General features: G+C 36.7%; 1 protein-coding gene across 1 annotated transcript in view; it reads right to left on the bottom strand.

Moving 5' to 3' along the window:
- The window catches only part of dnah5 (dynein, axonemal, heavy chain 5), a 138,132-nt gene that overhangs the window by 62,341 nt on the left and 49,139 nt on the right, over positions 1–26,652 (bottom strand). Inside the window, 24 exon segments of the mRNA XM_051865331.1 lie at positions 125–323; positions 1,548–1,771; positions 2,810–3,023; positions 3,518–3,640; positions 4,919–5,053; positions 7,952–8,094; positions 8,829–9,033; positions 10,882–11,058; positions 13,637–13,878; positions 15,228–15,374; positions 15,512–15,665; positions 15,759–15,866; positions 15,967–16,101; positions 17,745–17,939; positions 19,235–19,422; positions 21,716–21,894; positions 22,456–22,628; positions 23,147–23,371; positions 23,457–23,669; positions 24,255–24,411; positions 24,640–24,803; positions 25,494–25,647; positions 25,959–26,158; positions 26,285–26,525. Of these exon segments, the coding sequence (XP_051721291.1) occupies positions 125–323; positions 1,548–1,771; positions 2,810–3,023; positions 3,518–3,640; positions 4,919–5,053; positions 7,952–8,094; positions 8,829–9,033; positions 10,882–11,058; positions 13,637–13,878; positions 15,228–15,374; positions 15,512–15,665; positions 15,759–15,866; positions 15,967–16,101; positions 17,745–17,939; positions 19,235–19,422; positions 21,716–21,894; positions 22,456–22,628; positions 23,147–23,371; positions 23,457–23,669; positions 24,255–24,411; positions 24,640–24,803; positions 25,494–25,647; positions 25,959–26,158; positions 26,285–26,525 (4,295 nt within the window).

Genomic DNA, 26,652 nt, shown 5'->3' on the forward strand with positions numbered 1-26,652 from the left:
TGCCTTAATTCTTCATGGCACAGATTCAACAAGGCGCTAGAAATATTTGCTCTGGCTCTGTTCAATTAAATTAAGATTTTAGTTAATATATATTGTTTGTTTTTTGTATCTATCTGATCATTACCTGTGGCCTCAGGTGCATCTCTGAGAAAGTCCACAAAGTAGGAATCCACCCCAAGATCCACCACCACTCGTTCTTCTTCCCCAAGCTCTTCTTCCACCAGCTTGGCCAGTGTGTAGTCAAACCAGGCCACATCTTCTGGGGCAGTAAACCGGTCAGCGATAACACGTTTGCATTCATGCTTCCACAGCTGTAGTAATACCTAGGCCAATATTTCATACACAATTGTGAGCAATGTATGTAGGGTTTGGTAGGGTTTCATTAAAAGAGTGCTGGAAACAATATGTTTTTTCTTGACACTTGTTTCCATTGACAGTTCTAAAATGTCTGTCAAGTCAAGTCAAGTCACCTTTATTTATACAGCGCTTTTTACAATGCAGATTGTGTCAAAGCAGCTTTACAGTGATAAATGGTATATAATTTTGGCTGCACAGCAGCTCTTAAAGAAAATGCTGTCAATGTAGGCAGATGCAAAGCACTGTTGAATATCAAATGTCAAATGTCAAGTCAAGTCTGTATTCTTACTGTATTCATACTAAAGTACTCTGGCAGTGTTTCTGCTACTGACTTTTTAAAAGAACAATGTTTTGGCCAAGGTACACTGCCATTCAAAAGTTTTGGACCCGTAAGATGTTGAATGTTTTTTAAAAGAGGTCCCTTATGCTCACCAAGGCTGCATTTATTTGATTAAAAAAACAAAACAAAAACAAAAACAAAACAGAAATATTGTGAAATATTATTACAATTTAAAACAAGTTTTCTATTTTAATATATTTCAAAATGTAATTTAGTGCTATGATTATATATATATTTTTTTTTTTTTTTTTTCCCAGGATTCTTTGATAAATAGAAAGTTCAAGAGAACAGCATTTATTTGAAATAGAATCTTTTATAACATTATAAATGTCTTTACTGTCACTTTTGATCAATTTAATGCACCCTTGCTGAATAAAAGTATTAATGTTTTAATTTCTTTCCAAAAAAATATATATATAATATTGACCCCAAACTTTTGAACTGTAGTGTATAATGTTACAAAAGCTTTCTATTTCAGATAAATGCTGTTCTTTTGAACATAAAAATAAAAATTATATATGTTATAAATTCATGTTATCAACACTCCTAAAAATAAAAATTCTTTATTGGCATCTGTGGTTCCATGAAGAGCCTTTAACATCCATGGAACCTTTCTAGAGCACAAAAGGTTCTTTATAATTAAAAATAATTCTTTAGATTGTTATAATGTTCTTTTACACTAAGAAAAACATGGATGGCAATCAAAGTCATTTAATTCTATACAATTTCCATCCCTAGATGTTTGTAAACATGGTAAATATGGTAATAAGAGTAATTATAGGTTACTAAAATTTCATTGAGTTTATCTCACTGAGTGTAAAAAAAAGAACAGAAATACAGTTTCACTCACATCAGGCAAGTTGATGACCTCTGCAGTCACGCTGAGCATTCCCTGCCAGATGCGGGAGAGGTCACGCAGGTTAAAAATGTAGTGGAAGTTGGCGGGAGTGGGCAGCATTTTAACCTTTGTCATTTGCCATAGTCTTCGGGTCAGTGGAACCAGCCTGACCACTGAGTTGCGTACTTCCTCTGAAAATCCCCGTCGGGAACAGTAATGACCTGTGCCTATCACCCCTGTGGCAGAAAATGATATATATTGCATATGAAAGTGAATGAAAAAGGGTTGAGCTATAGCAGACAGGAAACTCACAAAGGTGAAGGACAGAATGAGCAAATGTGACCTTCCTGAATTATAGAATTCTGAGCTGAATAAGAATCACAATTGTCACGTATGTCAATATTACACATATATTGAGGTGTGTAGGCTACCCTGCATGTGAGCATGAAATATCACATCAATAGAAAAAAAAAAAAAAAAAACGTCAATACAAAGATCCAGACCTTCAGCCAAGCAGGGAACCACTAAAAACAGTCCATAGTCAGAATCAATATGCATTTACAGAATCGGTTCTGCTTAAGCAAAGCTGCTGACAACCTTGACCAAATTAAATGAGATGTGATAAATCATATCTCCGGTCCAAGAAGCATGGTCCAGATACTTCCTTTGTGTTTCTGCCTTTCATAACATATTATAATGCATGTCTAAATGCATCATTTGGCAGATTCTTTTAAAATATTTCCATGCCATTTGTTGTTTGACTATCTCATTGGATTATTACAATACTTGCAAAAGGAATATTTGGAAATGTGATATTATCGATATTAGCCACTGGCAAACAAAATGTGCAAAAAAGGTCCATTGTCTTTTGTCAATACTGTAGTAATGTATGAAGCACAGCTCACACAGAAGTCCTTTTCAAACCAGGCAGCTTTCTGTTGGTCATCGCAGTGAATTTGTGTGACCAATTTGAGCCCATTGCGAAATCTGTGTGAAAATCTTTCGCAGTAATGCAAAATTCCTAATCTTGTAAATTGCACCAATAAAGCATAAGATATAAAAGACTATTCACTTAATCAAGAATACGGCAGCAAAATATTGCTTTGGAATAGGATTTCAAATTGGACTGAAATTTTGCAGTGTACTGAATATTGATACATAAAGACTCTCTGTGATTGCCTCAAATTCACCTTTAGATTTGTAGGTTTTTGAATCTATGGTAGTAAAGCAATGGATTTTTACTGATTTGCAAATGGCAAATACACAATACTAACCAAAGATCTTGTCTATAGAGGCATTGGAAGGAAGAGTACAGTTGAAAATAGAAAACTGCCTCTTCAGTCTCTGGGGGATATCATTTCGTCCCCCTCCAGGGTGGATCATAGCTGCCAAGAACTGGATATCCACAATGTTGGTGAACTCTCCTGGTTTCTCCAGGTTAAAGAAGCCATTTTGCTCCATCAACTGCCGAACTATTTCATTGGTGACCTTTGAAGAGAGGAAATGGATTCTGTGAACATATTTCTTTGTTCAGACTTTGCAAACCGAGCCCACATAGAGAGAGTAGATGTTTTAGCACCCAGTGTACTAAAGAAATTATGCAAATAAAGCATCTTGATATACAATCACAGTTTATTAGATCATAATTTGATGAATGACTGCTGACATGTCTAAGAAAAAATGTACACAACTGTCTCCCTTAAACAAAATAATGTTTCCCACATTACATACATGTTACAAGGCAAATAATGATGCATTTTTGGAATAATAAGCTTAATTTCTTACAGAAAGGATGGTGTTTGTACTGAAAAGAATGACACGTTACTTCATTTGAAAAAGAAAAGAAAAAAAAGATTGGTGGTGGTTAGTGAAAAGGATGCAGGTGTTTGCCCTGAAACTGTTTAATGAATGAGCCTGTGCTTCTTGGGTCTGAAACGTCATGGAGCAGCATTTATTCAGCATCATTGTATGCAGTATCTTACCTGGTCACCCCATTCATTGATCACAGGCATGTTGATGTCGTCAATAAAGATGGACATTTTCTTCCCTGCCGGAGGGCCATAAGTGGTTCCCATTCGTTTATCAACATAACTCTCCACAGAGCGCTAAAAAGTCACAGACATCGAAACAACCATATATACATGCTGATTACTCACAAACACATCCAGCAGCTCATAAATTAAGAAGCACAGACGAGATTTGGATCAATAACTCAAAAGTCAATAATGAAGCAGGGAATGTGATGAAACATTAGCCAGGCTAAATAACCTTTAACACCTGAGCCTGGGTATTGTAAAGCACATTGATGCATTCAGTCCATCATGGGTTTCTTGATCTAATATTTGCCCAAACACTTTATGAAACATGTAAATACAATACAATGGTGTGTGTGTATACGAATGTATTAAACACTACTATTCAAAGGTTTGGGGTCGGGTAAGACCCCAAACGAGCAGCCATTACTAACACTAGTCTTTAGTGCCACACGATCCTTCAGAAATAATTCTAATATGTTGATTGGGTGCTTAAGTGCCATTTGTAATTATTATCACAGTTTAAAATGATTGTATTATAATTATAATTACAATTATACTTACAATTATAATCATAATTAATATTTTTGTGGAAACTTTTGGATATTTTTCTGGATTAATTAAACAGAAAGTAAAAAAAAAAAAAACTGCATTTATTTGAAACAGCATTATTTGTAACAATATAAATGTTTTAAAGTCACTTATGATCAATTTAATGCATCCTTGCTGAATAAAAGTATTCATTTTCTACCATTTTCTTCTATACACAGTAATATGTTATAAAACTTTTAAGAGTATCATAGAACACACTGCACAAAAAGATCTAAACATAGTAGTGAAGAGCAGCAGCAAATAACTAAATATTGCAGCGCAGACTGATTATTATTTTAGCCTATTTTAGACTTCAATGAAAGAATGATACATATGAGACAGATGACCTTTTAGGAGGGTTTTTATATATATATATATATATATATATATATATATATATATATATATATATATATATAACATATATACATATATGTTTTGTGTGTAATATTATGTGACATAAAAACCAGCAATGTAAAATATTTTTTGTGTTACACCGTTATTTATTGAAAAAAGCCCATTAGTAAAAAGCTACACTATGATAAAAATAAGTTAATGTAGTCAGTTAATGTTTAAAAATGTTTAGTTGTTTAGTTAGTTCCTCCCCATCAGTGATATTGTATTCGATTTATATTTCATTATAAACGCATTACAGCACAGTAATAAAATATGTGCAGACTTCATAGAAAGTAGTAGTTAGTTTATTAAAGATACCACAATATTAGACAGCTTTTTGGGGAAAACACTGTTTTCGTGTACCTGAAACATAAGAGGTGTGGTGGCAGAGGAGAAATTGAGACTCTTGGCAGCGTGGGATTCTGGGTCATATTTGGACATGTAGCCTTTGACGATGACGGTTTTGGCAGTGCCCTGTTCTCCTATCAAAAGCACAGCCTGAAACACATGAAGAAAACACGAGTAGACTCCAGAGAGGGCGACCATCTGTCCTTGTGCACAGCTAATCATAGTGCTGGCAGCACAGGAAAAGTCTTGATGACAAACAAAGTAGCTGTCCATTGAAACAAGCCTCACTCAGAGAAATCAATAATGCAGCACTGCATGGTGTCATTGTCAAGAACCTACACTAGAAAATACAATATACGATCTATTGAGTGGTTTTATAAGATCCAGAGAGTTTTATAATATGATCTACAATTGCATTCCAATTCACAAAAACACAGATAACACTATTCCATCAAAATGGTGCTTGTTCTTGTCGCAGAGCCAGTGCTCTATAGGTGTTCGGTCAGGTTTCTGTGGAAGTCTTGTGTTTACACTGTCTAGGGAATTGAATAATGACATAACTAATGACATAACTACTAACAAACATAGCATTTTGCAGTCATTTTAACTGCTAGATTTGAGAGCATATTATATACATATATAGACCATATGGGTGTTTGCAAACAGCGATGACTTTTTTGTGGGTAGAGCCTACCTGGTGGCAGAAAATGGCAGTTCTGTAGTAGTAGTCTGTGGAAGCCATGGAATAAAAGAATTTAAAGTTAATTTGCCCCCAGTTTTACAGACAAGGCTTAAGCTAGTCCTAGACTAAAATGCATGTTTAAGCTGTTTTAACTAAAAGCAACTTGTACTGACATATCTTAAAATATGTCAGTGCGATTTTTTAGTCTCAAGATGAATACCAGTAATGTTTTTTTTTCTAGTGAAAGGTTATAAAAGCTACATAAATGTCTTAATTGAACTAAGGCCTAATCCTGGCTTAGGCTAAGCCTTGTCTGTGAAACCGGGCCTTAGAGTTTATATCTCATAATTCTGACTTTTTCTCTCGCAAATCCAAGTTTATATCTCACAATTCTTAGAAGAAAAAACAGATTTGTGAGATATACTCATTATTCTGTCTTTTTCCCTCAGAATTGTGAGTTTATATCCTGCAATTCAGACTTTGTTTCCCCACAGAATTGTGATATAAACTCACAATTGCGAGTTATAAAGTCCGAACTGGGAGATATAAACACGCAAATGCAAGAAAATAGTCAGAACTGTGAGATAAAAAATGTTATATGTTTAAAAGTTATCTATGTAAAATGTTAATAGGTTTAAATATTATTTCATGCTGTGACTGTATGGCTATGTATGTCCCCTATGAACTGCATATGTGAATATCATGTTTACATGTTTACTGTTTACATCAAATTCATGCTTTTAATAGTAGACTAATCATTGCAGGTTTCATCAGTCCATCAGTTCATAAACGTCTGCCTTTAGCTTTAAAGGGCGTCTTCAACAACGATATTCTATAAAAATGAAGACTACAAAGACTTTTTGGCATTCCGATTCTGACATCCAAAGGCACAACAAAACATTTTTTTTTCTCTTATTCTTTGGATTTTGCCCATTTTCCTCCACTTGTTACCACTGTTTTTTTGCCACACAATGCACACGCAGCTGCAAGTGATGTAACCGTGACGTCTGCTCCCAAATGGTCTATATGTACTGCATATATATATGACAATATTAACTAGATAGAAAAGTTCATCGAGACAAACTTTGAAGTTGGCTTGAGAAAGCCGGACCAGTAAGTTTGAAGTAGATTTAAGTCAGAAGGTTTCACGTTTGAAGTAACTTTAAGTAGTATTGATAGATAGATAGATAGATAGATAGATAGATAACACATTTTGACTTATTTTTATCATGTTTTAGCACTTAGCTAATCACTATTATCATGTAGCTATTCACTGCTAGCATGTGTAGCATGTTGGAAGTCCTGTTTGCTAGCATGAGTCAAAAGAGCCAACTGCCATGTATGATGTTCTGATGCAGAGATATAAGTCTTGCTAAACAGTTGCTAGGGTACTTTTTGGTTGCTAGGGAGTGGCTTGGCAGATGTCAATGATAATACTCCAAAGGCTGCTTGCCATTATGAATAATATAAACCAACCCCAATGCCTCTATGACATTCAGATTTGAAGATATCCCTCTTTGTGCTCGGGTTGCTAGGGTGCTCTAAATGGTTGGTAGGGCATGGCTTGATAACTTCACAATGATTCTGAGAGACTGATTATTTGCCTGAGTAAAAGGAGCCCACCCCTTGTCTCTTTGACACTGTGCTGCAAAGACATCCTTCTAATGGCAGTCTATGGGATCAGTTGCTAAGGTGCTCTAAATGGTTGCTAGGCCATGGCTTAATAGCTTCATGATGATCCTGAGAGACTGATTGGTTGCCTGAGTAAAACGAGCCCACCCCCATGTCTCTATGACATTGTAATCCAGAGTTATGTTCAATACAAAATTCCTATGCAAGGTACCATAGGAAAAACATGTATGCACAAATCCCTGTTTCATGGGCCAACCCTTCACCATAGTGTCTATGGGGCAATTTCGGGCCCATTGCAAAGTATGTTCTTACAAAGCCTGCCAGCCTCTTCAAATGTGGTAAACCATGTTTCAACAAAATCCTCGCTCGGGCTATGACTCGTCAAAGTTTGTCACACTGTTAAGTCTATGGAATTTTTTTAATGATATTTGATATTAATGTTTAGGAAAATCGTAAGTCAGATCAGTTAGAAAAGATATAGCAACTTGAGTCAGAAGAGTCTGACGGTCTGAGCTGAGTTTGGTGGTTGTAGAGCTTTAACTCTACAACCACCTCTAATTTTCTAAAGTTAGAGTTAAAATTTTTAGGGTCAGAAGAAAAAGAAGAATAATTGCATTTCAGTAAGTTGGCTTTCTCAAGCCAACTTAATGATGTAACAGGCAGATAAATGTACAGCCTGATCATTAAACAAAACTTTTTACTTAGAAGTCAAATAAGAGTGAAAATGTTCTCACCTTGCCCTGCTTTGCAATGGTCTGGATGAGGAAGTCAGTGCGAACATTGTCTACATTGGGCACCAATATGGAGCCGTACTCTGGTGTAGAGTCAGGTGGGTAAATATACTCTTCCACTCTGGTATTCCAGTGAACCCAGTGGCCTGCAAAACACATAATTTCCAATGTCAGCACTGTGAATAGAGCATCTTGCATGAACCTTCATTAAAATTCCATAATGAACAGCCAATATGTTCTATAATAAATAGGGTTATTAACCCTGGTTCTGACTAACAAGTGGAGTTTTTGCCATGAAAATGTAAGGGCTGGGAAACTTGCTGCCAATTAGGTATCTATTTGAATTGCAAAGTGTACAATATTTTGCGACAACATTTCTAATGGAACTTATAAACCAGAGACACTTGGGTCTAAGCTATTTTGTTTCCAGCTTCAGAAAATAACATGTCAACCTGGAATATACTCATATTGTTGTCCACCAAAAAATGCTGAACAAAGCGATCAAAGACAGAATTGGTTTTAAACAGAACAATCTTGAGTGTCAGATTTGTCTGGAGGCAGACTACATACTTCAGATTCACTATTCTCCATAAACCTGCAAATTCTCCTCTCTATAGGAAAAATGTCACAGAAATTCTGTAGACAGCTGCTTGAATTGCACTGACAGAAGAAGTATGCTCCCAGCATACTTCCTTCAGCCAGTCTTACTAAACCAGCTTTCCTTGTGAAATACCAATTGAAAAAGTTAACTAGTTAAAAATGTACTCGATTATTTTAAATTTAAGAGTTATAACTAGAACCATAATTGACATAACTGACAAAGACAGGTAAAAATGAAGCAAATAAAACACAGAATGAGCTGTGTGACTGTGTTAGATACCATCATTAGTGACGTAAAAGTCGAACATAGTGTCCTCGCTGTGGGGTGGGATGTTGGGAAGGTCCAGGCAGATGTTGTCATGGTGACGGAGCCATTGCTCCATCTTGATTCGATCATCCAGTTCCAACAGGGCTCCCACACTCCACATCAGAGCGAAGACATACAGACGTTCCATGTGCTCACGAGACAGCTCCCCTCCCTGCTCCTGATGGGTTACATCATCAAAGACATCATCAAAAGGTTTGTCAAGGCATGAAGGCCTGTTAATTTTTTTTGCACTTATGAAACCAGAGAATAGACATTATGCATCATCAGATATATCAAAACCAAAAAAGAAAAAACTTTTGAAATGTTCAGTATTCCCGTAAGACCACTGAATATGTTTTGATAACATTTGAATAAGAATAATGTGCATGATGTGTCATTTATAAGATTTTATGAGATACAGATTCTTTGGACAGGTGTCTTTTATACACATAATGAGCTGACTTTAGGAGCACTTTCTTAAAGTGACGGGACTAATCTATGTTCGACATGGGCACATAAACAATCTATAGGAGGCAGAATTCTTTCTGGTTGGTAGGGGATCAAATACTTATTTCACTTGATCAACTGCAACTCAGTTTATAACCTTTATATAATGTGTTTTTCTGGATTTTTTTTGGTTGATATTTTGCCTATATCCATTAAAATAAACCTACCATAAAAATTATAGACTCCTTGTTTCTTGGTAAATGGACAAACTTACAAAATCAGCAGGGGATCAAATAATTATTTTCCCCACTGTATATATAAGGTGTTGTAATCTACTTCATATGCGGGGAGGGATCATAACAGTTTCATTTAATTATAGATGTAGGTTGTGTGTGTGTGTGTGTGTGTGTGTGTGTGTGTGTGTGTGTGTGTGATACTCAATAATTAAAGTTGGACTCTCATAAGTGGATTTCAGAGGGAGGGAACTCTACAGGAAAGGACACGTCTGCACCAATGGTAAGAATATACTGCGTTCAGAAACAAATGCATTCAAGGCCAGTCAGTTAGACATGAATGTTTCCTTTCAACTACAGCCTGAGGTGTTAATATTCTTCAACATCCAATTCAAACCAGTGTTTTGACTCTGTCTGTTATGGTCCTTCACACAATGCTACAATTACATAATCATTTGCAGGTTGCATTGTTGGTGCTCCATACACACTGTGTATGAAATAATTACATTAAGCATAAAGTGCTTTTGAAGGTTATAGTTGTTTTGTTTTTTGTTTTTTTATAGAGCCAGTGGGTGTAATGCATATTCAGCTCATGTTTAATTCTCATAGAATGATGACAATAGGTGTGGTGACAATAGGGCTGTATAATGTGTATCTCATAGCTAAATGCTTTACAAATGGCAATGCAAGTGATAATGTGTGACATTTATTGGGGACAGTTCATCAAAATAATTGTCATAACTTTCAGATAAGGCTAAAATCTGCATGGGTTGAATGTCAAAAAAAAAATGTATTGAGTGAAACTGGTCAGGACTTCAGTATATTTATATTCATAGATTGATTTAAGCTTATTCTGCTTATATTGTATCACATAATAATAAGCTTACATGTTTGATTTTCTTCAGCTGATCAATGAACATTCAATATTTCAGTTTAGTGACGGCCGCTGTCAAGACAGTCAAATCTCATGCACTGCATGAAATGTAGCAAAATGGTATTATTTTGCTATAATAGCATTTCTTTACCAAGCAAGCAACATGCAAAAGGGCTTAAGAAGAGTGTCTGGGCCTAGATAAAAGAATTTGAGGATATAGTGCTGAAAGATCATAGACATAAATGACCCTGAATGCTTGTGGTGTGTACATCTCTGTTGTTTTGACATGCTGCTCACTTAAACTATAGAAACTATAACCCCTGGTATACAGCGTATGTAATAACCACTGCACTACTCTGTTCTTTAATGACTGAAGCTGAAGATAAAATCCTTATTTTTGGATTGACAAGTTAGTAGGCAGTCTTTCATTGTTGCAAAATCTGGGTTAATGAGGACTATAGCTTTTGACAACCTTGGGCTGAATGAGTCCTTGCAGCATGTTTATGCACTGCATGATGATGAAGGCCTCCAGCATCTCCATTTTATATTGCAAAGATTGAATGCTGAATCGATAGAGCTCAGGGAAGGAGGACGAAAAGAGATCCCTCAGGACCACCCCTTCCTGAGGGGAGCGATTCTTCAGCCAGCCCTGAAGGCACACACACAAACACACAAATGAAAAACCTGCTAGGAAGGACACAAACAGAGTGGGAGAAAGACATCTGCACATAGAAATTAAATGAACTATCCTTTAGAGCTCAAAAATAGTTTGTCCTTCTTCTCTGTCTTTCTCTGGCTCACCTCCTCATCTACTCTTCATGCACTGAACAGTTGAACACTTTGAAGTCTGTTATAAAGACAGAGAGAAATGCCTTGGGGATTTTAGACTTCATTAATTCAGAGTGGAGTAAAAGGAATAACTGGCAGAGCCACTGGTTTCTACATTCATGGTTCTGTGGATGCCTTTTTTTCACTTTTATTATTCAAATGTGAAGGGAAATATTGTAGATTCTGATTGTTCTCTTCAAACTTGGTTAATGTACCTAATTTATGTACACAAAAGGAAAATGTTTTCATAATTTACTCACCCTCATGCTGTTCCAACCCTCAAGACTTTCATTCAACTTCGAAATACAAATGATTTCTGTCCCTCCATTACCCCAAAACTTTAACGCTTCAAAAAGTTCATAAAGATATTGTAATTAATTTGAATAAAGCTGTTTAATCCAAGTCTTCTAAAGAGGCATGATAATTTTATATGATAAACACTTTAGTATAGGGAACATGTATTCACTATTAACTACGACTTTTCCCTCAATAAACTTTTAATTTACTGCTTATTAATAGTTAGTAAGATAGTTGTTAAGTTTAGGTATTGGGTAGGATTAAGAATGTAGAATAAGGTCATGCAGAATAAGGCATTAATATGTACTTAATAATTATTAATAAACAGCCAATATTCTAGTAATATACATGCTAATAAGCAACTAGTTAAAAGACCCTAAAATAAAGTGTTACCTTTTATATGATATAAAAAAAAAATTTATTTGGCTTTTATTCACATTTAAACATTAATCAACACACATACAAAGGGCATATTAAAAGTGGCAAGCAAAAACAACCATTCTTGGTTGGCGCACGAGAACGAATGAGGTTTGTTCTCATGTGTCAGGTTATACGGTTGACCTGCCATTGAAAATATCTGATGTCCTCTAATGTTTATATGTGAATAAAAGCATAAATTATATCTTCAGGTTTGGAACGACATGAGAGTGAGTAAATGATGACAGAATTTGTATTTTTGCATGAACCCTTCATGTTAAACACAGAGACTACTCAGAAAAAAAAATAAAATAAAAAAACAGACAGCTTAACAGAATAGCTCACTCAAATATTCTGCCAACAATTGCTCATCCTCATTTTGTTTGAAATCCGCATGATTCCACATTTTTTGAAATGCAAGGAACCACTATCAACGCCTAAATTAATCTGCAGTGGTGCTGAACACAAAAGAAGATATTTTGAATGTCGGTAACCAAACAATTGATGGGCCCCATTGATTTCCATGTTATGGAGAAAAAAAAGGGGAAAAAAAAGTCTATTAATATCATAGAAATACTATGAAAGTCATTGGGACCCATCAACTGTTTGGTTACTGACATAAATATCTTCTTTTGTATTCAGCAGAGGAAAGAAATCCATACAGGTTTGGAACAACTTGAGAGTGAGTAAATGATGACAGACTTTTCATTTTTGGGTGAACTACCACTTTAATATTAGCTGGTTATTTAAAATGATTTGAAATTAAATCAATATTCAGGGATTGAATTGACAAGTGTAGAACCTAATGTATTGTTTATGCCTACCCTAGTATACAAACAATATATTATTATTTTTTTTTAAATCATACCTTCACTGGGGGCTGAGCCTCCCTAATACTGAAATCCTAGAATCGCCCCTGATTTTATTAATTACATTTGTATTGATAAGTGTAAATTGAACACTACTTACCATTAATATGACTTCTAATAATGCATGGTTTTGGTGAGTGCTTTGTAATTTGTCTTCACATTAGATATTTTATGAGAAACAATTCAGTTGCAAATGAGACAAACCAGAAAGCTCCAGAAATGCAAATTCGTACAGACAGACCACAAAGAAAGACATTTGTCATATTTCTTTCTTTCTTTTCCTTTCTTTCTTTCTTTCTTTTTCTCTGTTTAGCCATTTTCGTCTTTGAAATGGCTAAACACTGCAAACAGATGGCGGCTAAGTAGTTTTCAACTGCTTTACATTATGAAAACTGGTAAAACCTTAAGAAGTTTCTCTCAAAAGCTAAAATTCCAAATTATGTCACATTTTTACCTTGTATTGTAGCACAGAGGTTGCATGTACCACGTTTTCAACAAACATGATCGCAAAAAGTATGGTCAAGAATCATGTTTGGGTTTATTACAGTTCATCATAGAGAACTATATGACGAACTGTAATAACTGACTACAAGTAACTTTGCAACTTATTCTACTAACCCTACCCCTAACCTAACAGTCTACTAATACTCTAATGAGAGTTATTGACATGTCGTTGCAAATTAATGAGAGTTAGTTGACATATAGTTACAAAATTACTTCTAAAGTGGACTGTCAAAATAAAGTGTAACGCTTAAATTATCTAAATATATAATACCTAAATATAGTATCATTCAGTACTAGTTTGTCATCACCCACCTCCAAAATAGGGCTCCAATTAAGGACAGAAGAGCTCATAAACACCATTCCATTACGGGACACTGTGGCCGGGGAGGCGTTATCGATGTTGTGTGGCTCAAACACAATCTTACAATTGGGAGCCATGGGGATGCGGTCACCATTGGCCAATGTCAGTGTGCGGTTATCATCCAGGACTGAGTTTAGGTTTTCAATCCATATAGCATCAACTGGCCCATCAAGAACAATCCATATGTGTTCCCCTGATCACAAACCATGAAGTACAAATGAGAAATGAAATAAGATACAGATACAAAAGCATAATGGTGTAGCTTCCATTAATCATTATGATCAATGATTGACATTTGACATCTTATGGCTGACAGCTTTGCCCATTAGTGTCTAAAGCCCTGTTTAATGTCTGTTCATTGATTTAAAAAGCCCAGTCGATAGGTTTCAGCATGTTGTTTCCATTTAAATGAAACATTCTCTTTCATGTGTTATAGATCTTACTGCCTTTTTTGTAAAGGGTGGGGATAGTACACTCTTGCCTGTTTGAGAGGTTTTTCCAACCACTTTGGAAACCATCAGCTTTCTTACTCAACTGACCAGACAAAAAAGGCCTGAGGGGCTCTACTGACATATATTAAAACATTTGCTCCCTCAAAAGTAAAAGTGTTTTTCAGACGAGACATGCTAAGTATGCTTAATAGTTGTTTGATGCTTTAGTTACTTTGATATATGTGATAATCCAGACTGTCCTCCAAAAAAAAAAAAAAAAACGACCCTATAGGTCGTTTTTCAAGCACCTTATTACGACCTATATAAGTCATGCGCCCTCTAGCTGGCGTAAAAATAATGACAGTGTTGTGTTATGTCTGTCGTCATGAAATGACGTATGACCGTCGTTACCAATCAAAATGTGTGTTCATTTAAATGCAATGTGTGGACTTTTTACACCATTTGTAATATTTCCATTTAGCAAAACTAATTTTTTTATTAACGACCACACCCACCCCACCCCTAAAACTACCCTTAGTGATTTATAGTGTATATACACTTTATGAACACATGCGTTCCCTGGGATCGAACCCACGGTCGCATGATCACATGAATGAATATTGTGATGCTCTGCCAATTGAGCTACGCAAAACCCGAAACATGATGCAGATAAAAGGAAACAATGCATTAAAATGAAAGTGTCCTGCTGTCGATAAGGGCGCAACTTTAGCAAACGCTCCTATGGGTTATACTTCATGAATTAAAATGAAAGTGTCCTGCTGTCGATAGGGGCGCAACTTTAGTAAATGCTCCTATGGGTCGTATTTCAAGTGACAAATAACCTATATAGGCGTATTGGTTGGAGAACATGTTGCAATAATCACAGGAAAAAAGCTTGGTAACACTTTATTTTACAGTGTCCTTGTTACATGCATTTATTATAATAAAAACAGTAAATTATACTTAATTACATGCAAATAACTCTAAACCAAACCCTAATCCTAATTACTTAATTGAATAATTACACTGTAACAAGGACACCTTAAAATAAAGTGGAACCAAAGCTTCCACTGCTTATGCATATTCAATTTTTTTTCAACAGGTGATCTACCTTTCTTTGCTCTGAGTGTTTTCCTCCAGAGAGTGGAAAAGATTCCATCAGTCCAGTCGTTGGTTGCCACATCGAGTCGACCAAACATTTGAGGTGCAGTTATAGCTTTAGGGTTCATACGCATCTCTCTGTGAGGTTGGCCACAATCTAAACATGCATTTACAGTCAAAATCACAGATTAATTAAAAAATGTTTACTATTTACATCACCAATGAAATGGTGATGGTGCCCTTGTCCACTGTAACATAATGGCCAAGTTTTTGTGGCTAATGTCTAATTCTCACCAGTCATGGCCTTCATTAGGGTATGGATGCAGGTTGTTTTTCCTGCTCCACTGGGTCCTAGTGCCATCATCCCATGACGAACTCTTTGAGTCTCATAAAGCTGAATGACCTTTAACCTCCATGGTGGGTGATTGATAAGACCAGCCTCAGTTACCTAGTAGAATAATAAAGATATAAATCTCCCTTTTGATTCCCAGTGCTCAACCAAATAAATGTTCAGATTCATATATGATCATTTTTTTCTAACCTGTTTGTCTATGGCTGATTCCAGATGAGGGTATCCAGCTTTATCCAACTGAATTCCAGGGAAAAGATCTTCGATCAAACTCAGGAACAATGGCTCATCCTCATCAATCTTAAAGGACAAGTGTCATTTCATTGTTATGACAGATGCTTTTGTAGATTCAGATGCAGTCATGTGAGAAATCTGTCTGTATGTGCGCTGACACTCTTACCAGTTTGGACAGGTTCATGTCTCGCAGAACTCTCATGACAATAGTAGACTCTGTGTCATTAGGATTAGCCCGTTTTGCGGCACCAAGAGTGCGCAGAACAGACAGAATATTGCGCAGGCCGAAGTCATAGTGGACCTAGAAGTGAAAAGGAAACCCAGCTCAGCAAGACAAAAAAAAGTTATAAAGGTTAAAAACCACTATAAATCTATGCTAAGTCACCTGACATTGCTGAAAATGTTCTTTCATCCCTGATTTAAGTCAAGTCACCTTTATTTACAGTATACAGCAATGCAGATTGTATACAGATTGTATACAGGCTTTACAGGGATAAACAGAAAAAATAATGATTAAATGATACAAACAGAGTTCAATTCTGCTGTAAAGCAGCTCTTAAAAGAAAATAGTAGTTTATAGGCTTGCTAAATAAATAAGGAACAATTGACAATGGGAATACTTGCGGTCACGACACAGTGGCTGTTACACCTTGGGTGTGCATTATTTTTCTAATACTGTAATTTAACAGCCCCAGAGTCAATCATTCTGCTTATACTACACTGTACGATCTAACAGTTAAATGTACAAAATAAAAAATCAGTTAATTGCATTCAAATATTCCTGAAAATATAATATTACTGAACAAGTTATAGCAAATTTCTAGATCCCAGCATGATAATTGTATAATAATTGTATAATTAAGTGATTAATTAAATGATAATTGAGCATTTGTGATGAACACCTGCTATTAAAAAGCAGAATCACTGAAGAGAAGAGGAACAACAAGAACAGAAAAGAGAAACACAACAACTACAACAGACTTCTCAAGAGCTCAGCAGAGGATGATTAAACAACTCCAAAAACAACATTACCAGCTTCACTTATTACTAACCAGTTTGGTTTCATTTCTGTCATATGTCTACAGAAATTCTTATTGAGAATTAACAGATGTTTAGATGTTGATGTTTAATTTAATGTTTAATTTAAAGTCACCATTATGGAGATCAGTAGCATCTCATACTAATAGCAGAGCTGTAAGGTTAATTACCTTGATACTGAGAAATGTCGTAGTTTTGCAGATTCAAAACTATTTTATTTTCTGTACTGTAGCCTATGTGCATGCGTTTGAATAGGAGAGAGAATGGAAGAAAGAGAGTGTACTTTCCATAGATAATAAACTGTAATTTTATGGAGAAAACATTAAAAAAAAAATGATCCTATTGTTCATTATATTTATTTGCCTGGTGTCTTTGTGGATTTTGGTTCATTTGCTGTTGTAAGCTGTAAGTACCTTTGAAATAACTGAAATCATTTGGCGAAGTTATATGGAACTATAATGCGTCCACGACCTGCCTGGAAGTATTTACTGGAAAATAATTGCACACCTCGTCAACCAAACAGAATCAAGCTTTCAACAGCCCATAGTATAATACATAATATCTTTTTACACATGCACTTGAAGACCTTAAAGTGTTTGAACCCAAATAATCACACAATTTTGGTTTGAAACTGACCCTTTGTTAAGCACTGTTTCGGTTACACATACTCTAATTCACAGTATACACTTCTCTATATTTATTTAAAAATTTGTAATCAAGAAAAAAATATGTATACGTGTATCCTCTGGGTACCTTGTGCTATTATCAGTTCCTCAGCAACACTTGTATACTGTATTTTCTAGTCTTTTCTGTAAATCTAGTTCACAATGAGCAGGGAAGAACTGACTGGAAAATCAGAATATCTGATTATAAGTCATGTAGTACATTGTTACTAATGATAGTCACCTGTTTAGAGAGCTGCTCCTCACACAGTTTGTACAGAGTGAAGAATTTCCTGGCCAGCTCAATATTGTCAATGAAGCCACAGCTTGCCAGTTTCACTCTGATAATGATCTGTCTGTCAGGAACCATCATCGCCACTGAGCGGAAGTTAATTTTCAGATTCTCTGGAAGTTCCTGTCTTCCTGCGTATCCAGGATTCTGTACAATAAAAAAGAGAGAAAATAACAACCTACTGTATATTAGGGGTTGCACAAACTAGTAAACTAGTCGACTTTAATGCTCTGCCATGACGCTTTAAGCTTGACATCGACTAGTCGCTGGCAACAACATAAGGAATCTTTGAAGTCCACATTTACGCTCCATTTCCAATATGACAAATAAACGCATACTCTGCGAGTACTCCAAAAGACGTGTGATTATACCATCTGGATGCTCAAAATTGAATGGGAGAATGCACGTTTTAAACAGCTTATATAAACAGCGTGGAAATGTACTGTCAACACTGTTCTGTTATTTCTCAATAAAATAGCTTAGAAACTGAAAAGTTCTAGCATATGTTTCTTAGTAACTAAAAAAACAGCTTCACTATTAGTAGAGAGATGCTGCCAGGTAGAATTAATTCACACACGCAATCGGTCTCTTACTAATGCATTCATATAAATGTAATCCTTACTTTGTTACTTTGTCTGTATCTGATTTAGAATGAGCAGGAATCTGTGGAAAAATATAACGACCCAAAGACAAAAGAACTGATAAAAATGAGTTGTTATGTAGGAGCAATAGCCATGTGGGCAGCACTGTGTCATATGCCATAGCTGTGCCATAGCAAGGCAATGTGTTCGAGTCTCAGCTGTCAGCTCAAGGTTCAGGCTTATTTGTTCATTAATGACATCATCAGTGACTAGTCGACGTCGACTTGACTTTCATCACACTTTAAAAAATCTGAAGTCGTTCAACCCCTACTGTATATTATTTGTGTTATGGTTAGGCTAAAACTGTAACCTTTCATTTCATTAGGTCTTGTCTCCTGTAAGTCAGATTTCCACATAGTCTTTCAGATTTATCTATAAATAACTGTATTCGCAATATGTTCCATGTGTTTCATATATCATGAAAAATAAGCAAACTTTATTAAGAGTAAATGGTGTCACATTGTACTGTATCTAATCTGCCCCTTTTTAATGGTAAAATGCATGGTAACAAATGGCTTTAGTGGTTTATTGCTTTTATAAAGTGCAACATTGTATTGCTGGAAACAGCAGTATGTTAAGAAAAACACAGATAAATAAAACATTACAACTTGGCACATTAATATAGAATACAGCTATATAGATGTGAGGTCACAGGTGTGTGTATTAGCTTCAGTGTTACTGTAAAAGAATGTGCAAACTACTGCAGTACATTTCATGTCTACCTTTTATGAGTTCCTAGTTCCTAAGTGTTAAAGAAACTGTAAAATCTCTGATTTATATGATATAAATGCACCAGCTCACCATCGTGAGGAAGATGCCAAACTCAGGATTCATCTCTACGTTATCTCCATCAGTAAAGATGAAGTTCTTGCGCCGTTCTTTCTTGCAGGTAAGCACAATGGCAATTTGTTGAGCCGCCACTGAAAGCACCGGCAGGTCGATACGGTTAAACTCATCAAAACATCCCCAGGAGCCAGACTGAGCAAGACCTAAAGACGGAAAAAAGAAATAAAAAAGAAATAAAATCATCCCCAAGTATGCAAAAAGCAAAATATGAACACTCTGATGAAATTACAAAATCAAAGCAATGGGTTTCTCATGTTTAATTTCACACATCATATCATCCAAATATTGCTTGTGTATGGGTGATGAATTAGGGATGATTGCTTACAGAGTTCACATATTGTAACGCATGTATTCTGTTTTGGTTTTGTTTTCACTCTGTTTGCTCTGTTCCTGTTGGCCTGAGTTCCTAGTTTGTTTCCTTGGCTGTTAATTAGTTTCCACGCGCCTGTTTCTGTTCTCCTTGATTATGTTCCCTATGTATTTAAGCCTTAAATTCTTTCTGTTCAGTGTCCAGTATCGTCTATGATATGTGGTTGTGTTTACGATTAGCTCCTGAGTGTTCCATTGTTGGTTTAATAAGATCATTTTTGTTTCTCTACTCCTTCTTCGTGTGCATCATTACAGCCACCGTGACAGAATACCAGACCCAGAAAAGATTTTTGGTTTTGGCTTTTTTCTTTCTTTTTTGCTCCCTCCTCAGAAATGAACCTACCTGCCATCCAACTGCTCTGTCTCAAGCAGAAGGACCATTCGCTGGAGGACCACACTAGAGATTGTTTGGATTCACCACCAGCCTCAGCGAGCAGTCCAAGGCACGCCTCCAAGGGAACGGTCCTTGAGATGATTTTGTCTCTTTTGTGGAGTGGGTGCTGGTAAATAATGGATCAACTTTCACCATCTGCCCAGCAGAGGACATCACCAGCCCTACTCCAGACACAGAGCCAAGCCAGCCATCACCCTGCTGCACGGATATAATGCCAGAGGCCACCGCAGACAGAGAGCCCGAGCCTGCCGTGATACAGGATAAGGAATGAGCCAACCATCACCCTTGAACCCGAGCCCCACATTGAGTCTGACCAGGTGTGTGAGCCGGTAACATCATGTGCCGCCGTAAGAGTACTAGTGGAGTTTGAGGGAATGAAGAAAGACCCTGCCTACACTCCCACCACTGGGGGTGGGCTGCTGATGACCTGTGCAGTTTATTATTAAATGGAAGAAGATGTGTTAGTAGTTCTCCCGTCCCCACTGGCCCCTTTCAGCAGGAAGTCTCCTGTGTCCCCGCTGGTTCCTTCCAGCTCAAAGTCTCCTGTGCTCCTGCTGGTTCCACCCAGATCAAAGTTTCCTGTGCCCCCGCTGGTTCCACATAGCTCAAAGTCTCCTGTGCCCTGGCTGGTTCCGCTCAGCTTAAAGTCTCCTGTGCCCCTGCTGGTTCCGCCCAGCTTGAAGTTTTCTGTGCCCACGCTGGTTCCGCCTAGCTCAAAGTCTCTTGTGTATACGGAGCTCCCGCCCAGCCTCACCTCTCCCGCATCCTCTTCCAAAATTAGCCAGTTACTCGCCCCACCCCTGCTAGTTCCTTTCAGCCCCTCGATTCTTCCTCTGACACCAATCGATTGTGTAGATTTGCCTTGGGTCTTCCGGTATCCAGCTCCGCCCAGTCAAGAGGATGCCCTGGCTCTGCCTCCAGCTGTCAATCCCATCACTCCACCTTGGCCTGTCAACCTGTCAGCTCCTCCCTCCCTCGGATACACCTGCCTCAACAGGGCTCCCTCTTCCTTTTGGCTCCGCCTTTGTCAGACGTCACCCTGTCTGCACCATGGACATACAGGCCTTTAGCTACGATTCGTCCCTCCACCCTTTTGGCTCCATCGGCTTCTGCCTTCCCTCTGGCTCCACCTTGGTCCTCAGTCCCACCGGCTCTGCCTCAGTCCTCTGACACAATGGCTCCAACTCAGACACTTGTCACTGCAGCTTCACCTCGGCCTCCAGGGCCATCGGTGTTGCCCGGTCACGCTGGCTATTTATCTGCATCAGACATCAATCGTCCCCCTGGAGTTTTCAGACAAGTCTCCACCATGGCTCTTCCCTCCCTCGACTCTGCTGTGGTCCTCCCACCATCAGCACCACCCTGGTTTCTGCTGCCACCATCTCCTCTTGTTTCCTGCCCTTCGCCAGCCCCTCATCCTACTCCAGAGTGCATACTGTAACGTGTATATTCTGTTATGTTCTGTTTTAGTTTCATTTTCACTCTGTTCCTTTGCTCTGTTCCTGTTTGCCTGAGTTCCTAGTTAGTTTCCCTGGCTGTTAATTAGCATCATTACAGCCATTGTGACATGTATTGTCATTATAATTATATAACATGGATATGCTTTCATTTAACTTGCAAGAATAAAGCAACATTTGTTTTTATAATGTGCATTGAGCACATATGTATGGCACCTTTGAATATTCTGCCCAAGCCTCTGAAGTCCATCTGGTCAGAGCAGTTAAATACCACCACATATTTGCCCAGGCAGCGGCCCATGTCCTTAGTGGTTTCTGTCTTTCCTGTTCCCGCTGGCCCGGCTGGGGCTCCACCCATGCTCATTCCCAGAGCTTGAGCTAAAGTAATGTAGCATCTGGGAAATATATTGAAAATGAATTTAAAATCATGCAGTTATGATTTTAGGAAAGAAAAAGTAACATTTGCACTGCAAAGAAATATATTTAAATTGAAAAAAAAAAAAAAAAAGAATAGTATTACAACATGTTTTAGTAATGATAATCTGCTTTGCTGCTTTGAAACAATACGTATTGTGAAAAGCGCTACATGTAAATAAATGAAGATAATCTAAAGTTATTCATCATTGTGAATAATTTCAATTATGAAAAACATCCAAACACATTACAGTAATAACAATTTTGGGGAATATATGCTTAATTATCATGAAAGCAAAAAAATAAAAATAAAATAAATAATAATAATAAAAAATAAAAACACAATGGTCCTAATATTCATTTTCCTTATGCATAATATAAGTTCTTACGTTCATCCTTTTCTTGGGCTTTTGTATTATTTTGTTCTGGGCAGAATTTATAATTGTTCGATTTATGAGAAATCATTTCTGCTTTGTAATTATACATAAATAGCCCCACAGTAAGAAAATAGAGGCAAAAAAGCTTGTAATTGCTAGCAGCACCTGTCAGTGAGAGGAGTGATAACCAGCCTGTCGGTGCAGCCTAGAAACTCATTCTGATACACGAAAGCCACATCAGTGATGTTGATCATCATCTTATCCGAGTCCTCATTGAAGTAAAAGCGACACTGCTTCAGCCATTCAAAGTCTGTAGGGTTTTTGATGTGCAAACGACACTGTGTGACAAGAACAGAAATTCCATTGAGATTAGTTTTTGTTGGGTGTTTTTTTTTTTTTTGGGGAATTGTCTCAAAGGGATGTACACGAATGCTTAAAACTGTCTGTGGGCTGTGACATACTCAGTAATTTGGCATTCAGTCATGAGATATTAAAACATCCATCCTTGCCAGTTGACTTATCCAAATTATAAGAAAGCTGATTTATGTTTAAAACATTAAGAAACAAACCATATTAAACCCAAAAGTGACTGCAACAGTAATTTGGGTGCCTGTCATTAGCTAAAACTGCCTTAGGCTATTTTAGAACTTTAAAAAATTAGGTTTGTTTACCAAAGGATAATAAAGTTCTAAAATCCTAAAATACAGAACTCAAATGAGCCACTACCAACAATGTTGAGACTAAGAGTTTATTAGAATAATAATGAGGCAGGATCTTACATTTTTAAGTTTTTACTGAGCAACTACTGTATATAGCATATATTATATAAACTGGATGAACAAATTCTGGCACTCACCAAATCATCAAAGATGTCCCTCTGGTGTACGTGAATGGTGATTAGTGTTTCATACTTGGTCCGTTCAACAGCTCCAAGGTCCTTTGTGGTCATGTCAATTAAATTGTTGAGGAGCTCAAGAAAAAAATGGTTGGTTTTAGCCATGATCTTACGGTCATATCTGGCATTGCTCAAAGCATCCTCAGAATCCTTTGTCCAGATCATCTGGATTCCTAGTAAACCAACCTAAACCACAGAATCCAGTAGTCTGGTTTATATACCATATTTTTTGATTTGCTACAAATTGTATCGCTGTCATTATTTTGAATACCTGAGCAGGAAAGGAGTCCAAAAATTCGATCAACTCAAAACCAGAGTCTTGAATGGAAAGTGCAGCCTGACGGATGACAAGGTGCAAAGACCTCTGGGATTCTTTCAGTAGCGCATTAAGCCAGACCTCCACATTGCCCTCCGCTACGACAGGCCTGTCCAGCTCAAGTGTTTCACCCTCTCGTGATGATATTGCCAGAATCTTATCATACATCTAAAAGCAAATCCAGTATTGTTTATTTTTGAAAAGCAGATATTTTCAAGCAAATGTTTAAAAAATAATGATCTTGATATATCAAACTATGGCTCATATAGCATGAAAAAGGAGAACATAGAGCTCATACTCAAGGAGGAAACAAACACCTCAAATTTATTCTGGGGCCCAAATTAAGCAAAAATATGGTGCAGCTCCTGATATTTATGTTGCCCAAAAGTAAAAAATTCTAATAGCTTGTAATATTACTCAAAAGCCTGATGGATTATATTTGATACTCACAATTTATGTTATGTATGGATAATCAAGTAAGCCTAAGTTACTTCAGTCCAGTGTTTATCTTGAAATTTTACAATATAACAATATAAAAGTTATTACCATGACATGAAGAGGGACGTTGTTAGAATGATATTAAAAGGCCTTTTATTGGCTAAAAAGTACAAACTATCAATCAGACGACAGTAGGCATGTAGTACTGTAAATTGTGTGCATCAGCAAAGTTTTGATCATGTTGATAATTCACAGGCCTAAGAAATGTGCGTATCAAATATGAAAGTAGGCTTTATAGGTTAAAGTAGTGATCACCTTTTCATGGAAGCGGACACATTTGATGTTGTCAAAGATGTTGAGCAGGTGAGCCTGGATGGTGTGTGAGTCAGATGCTTGGCCCAAAATCTCCAGCAGTGCGGGATCTGATACAAAGAAGAAACGTGGAAACAGCAAACGCTTTTTCTCCAGATACCTGTAAAGCAAAAGACAAGCTTAAAATTAGCTGCACTGTAAAGAGCAGTCAAAAACTCTGGCAACTCTGTTTATCACAGATTTTTTTTTTTTTTTCAACTCAACCTAGTTGTGTCACCTGTGACAACAGAACTGCAAAGTTCCCAGGTGCATCTTGCTAAAGAAACTAGCTATAAAACTGCTGAATCCTGATATAAGGACTTGACTGATAAACAGATGTGTGATATACCCTGTGAGAGATTTTTGACACATCTCTAGCTGTTCCAGCAGGTGAGGCAGCAACTGACCCATAGTCTCATCTCCCACACACGACTGGACTACATTGGGCATCTCATGAGCTCGAGTCATGATTTTCACCCAGGATTTATCAATGTTGGAGAAGCGCTTTGCCTCCTAAAAGAGAAGGTTTCACTTAAATTTGTTAAGATTTCACAGTAAATATTTAACTCCAGGAAAACATTTGTGGTATCTGTAATTTCACAAAACAAAACATCTGCGGTATTTGTGGTATGTAACAAAGCAAAACAAAAGACAGGTTATAAAATGGAGATTACAAAAAAAAAAAAAAAAAAAAAAAAAAATCATATGATCTTAAAGCAAAAGTGATGTGTTTAATTGTAATGACATTATTTCAAATGTAAAGTACATTTATAAATTACAATTTTAAGTATATAATTATAAGAAATGTCTTCAGTTTTTCTGTTTTGGCGAGAAATATGACAGACATATCATTGTAAGATTCATCTAAAAAATGTCTTGTAACATTTTTTATAAACGTATAACATATAATAATATTAATAAATGTTCAACACAACCAAGACAAATGTTTCATTAAGCACAAAACTATTAACAATATTATTACTATGAACAATATTATTCATAAAAATAAACATATTTACTGTATATTGGGTAGTTAGTAAATATGTTCCAGTACATTGAGCTATAATGCTCATAAAATCAAAATGTGTCATGAGCATGCCCTGTTCACCCACTCTTTTCCCCATTGTTTCTTCACTTTAAACAAAATGGCCAAAAACTAAGTGTCAGTGTATGGGGGTGAGACTGAATTACTGATATTATTACTTTTGGCAGCTGTTTGGCTATGTCTCCACCAACAAAAACAGCCTCAAGGTAAATCCAGAGGTTTTGTACAGTCATCCAGTTCTCAATGATATCTGTTGTGTTGGAGAGGTTCTGGACCCACTTCTGGATCTGGGCTTTGAACGGTGTGTTGTATCTACAAAGATATATGACACAAGGTTGGGTGCATTAGAGGATATGCTAAATAACTGTCCTGATTCATTCCATTTGATTTGCCTATTCTTTTATTAAGTGTACTTCATTAAGTTACAACATGTACATTTAAATGTAACATTCAATTAGCAAAATTCATGAGTGAATATTTTTTTATCAATTCATGATTAAATCATTCATTTTCACAAAAATAATAAATAACACTTGGATATCTTCACAGCCATACTAGAAATAAATTAACTGCATGGATAGTAGAATTTTGTAGAGAAATTAATTGTTGATCTAACGGCTCACCTGTTGCTCATAAGGGAACCAAGCATCATCAGGCTGTCCTCCATGTTAGTAATGATCTCAGATGTACTGTCTCCTCTCAAAAGGAGCTCGCCTCTGGTTTTAAAGTGAGCAAAAGTAAAGGTCTTGTTGTCCCATTCTGAAATTACTTGCTTGAGTTTCTGCTCGATGTCACGCTCCTTCACAGCACTGATACAGATATCCTGCTCAAATGGATTGTTACAGTTATGATTCAAATTCTTTACTAATTCTTTGAAAAATGGAGAACTTTAAGGCCAAAACTACAATCTAATCTATCTATATCTATTGAATTAAAAACTAATTCTGACCTCGATTTCTTCTTTGTACTTCAGCAGTGGGGCTTCCATGATGTTACGGAGCTTGAAGTTATCCGTTTCGACCTCAAAGGTGTGACCTGTAACCTCAGTAATCCTCTTCCAGTGGCGTGTCATCATTGCTTTGTTAGTCATTAGATCCAGCAGGGGGCAGCACTCACTAAATTCGTCAATAGTTTTTTTCAAATCCAGAAATGCCTGCCACTCTTTCAGGGCCCTTGGCAGCTTACGACACCTACAAAAAAAAAAAAAAAAAAAAAAAAGTGTCTGATTTCACATTTAAAGATTTACTATTAAAAGGTTTATTATTACATTTTAATTTATTATTAGCTTTGTAAAATGTTGTCCGCTATTACTGTTAG

The sequence above is a fragment of the Ctenopharyngodon idella genome, chromosome 16 (assembly GCF_019924925.1).
Source record: "Ctenopharyngodon idella isolate HZGC_01 chromosome 16, HZGC01, whole genome shotgun sequence".
Classification (NCBI taxonomy): Eukaryota; Metazoa; Chordata; class Actinopteri; order Cypriniformes; family Xenocyprididae; genus Ctenopharyngodon; species Ctenopharyngodon idella.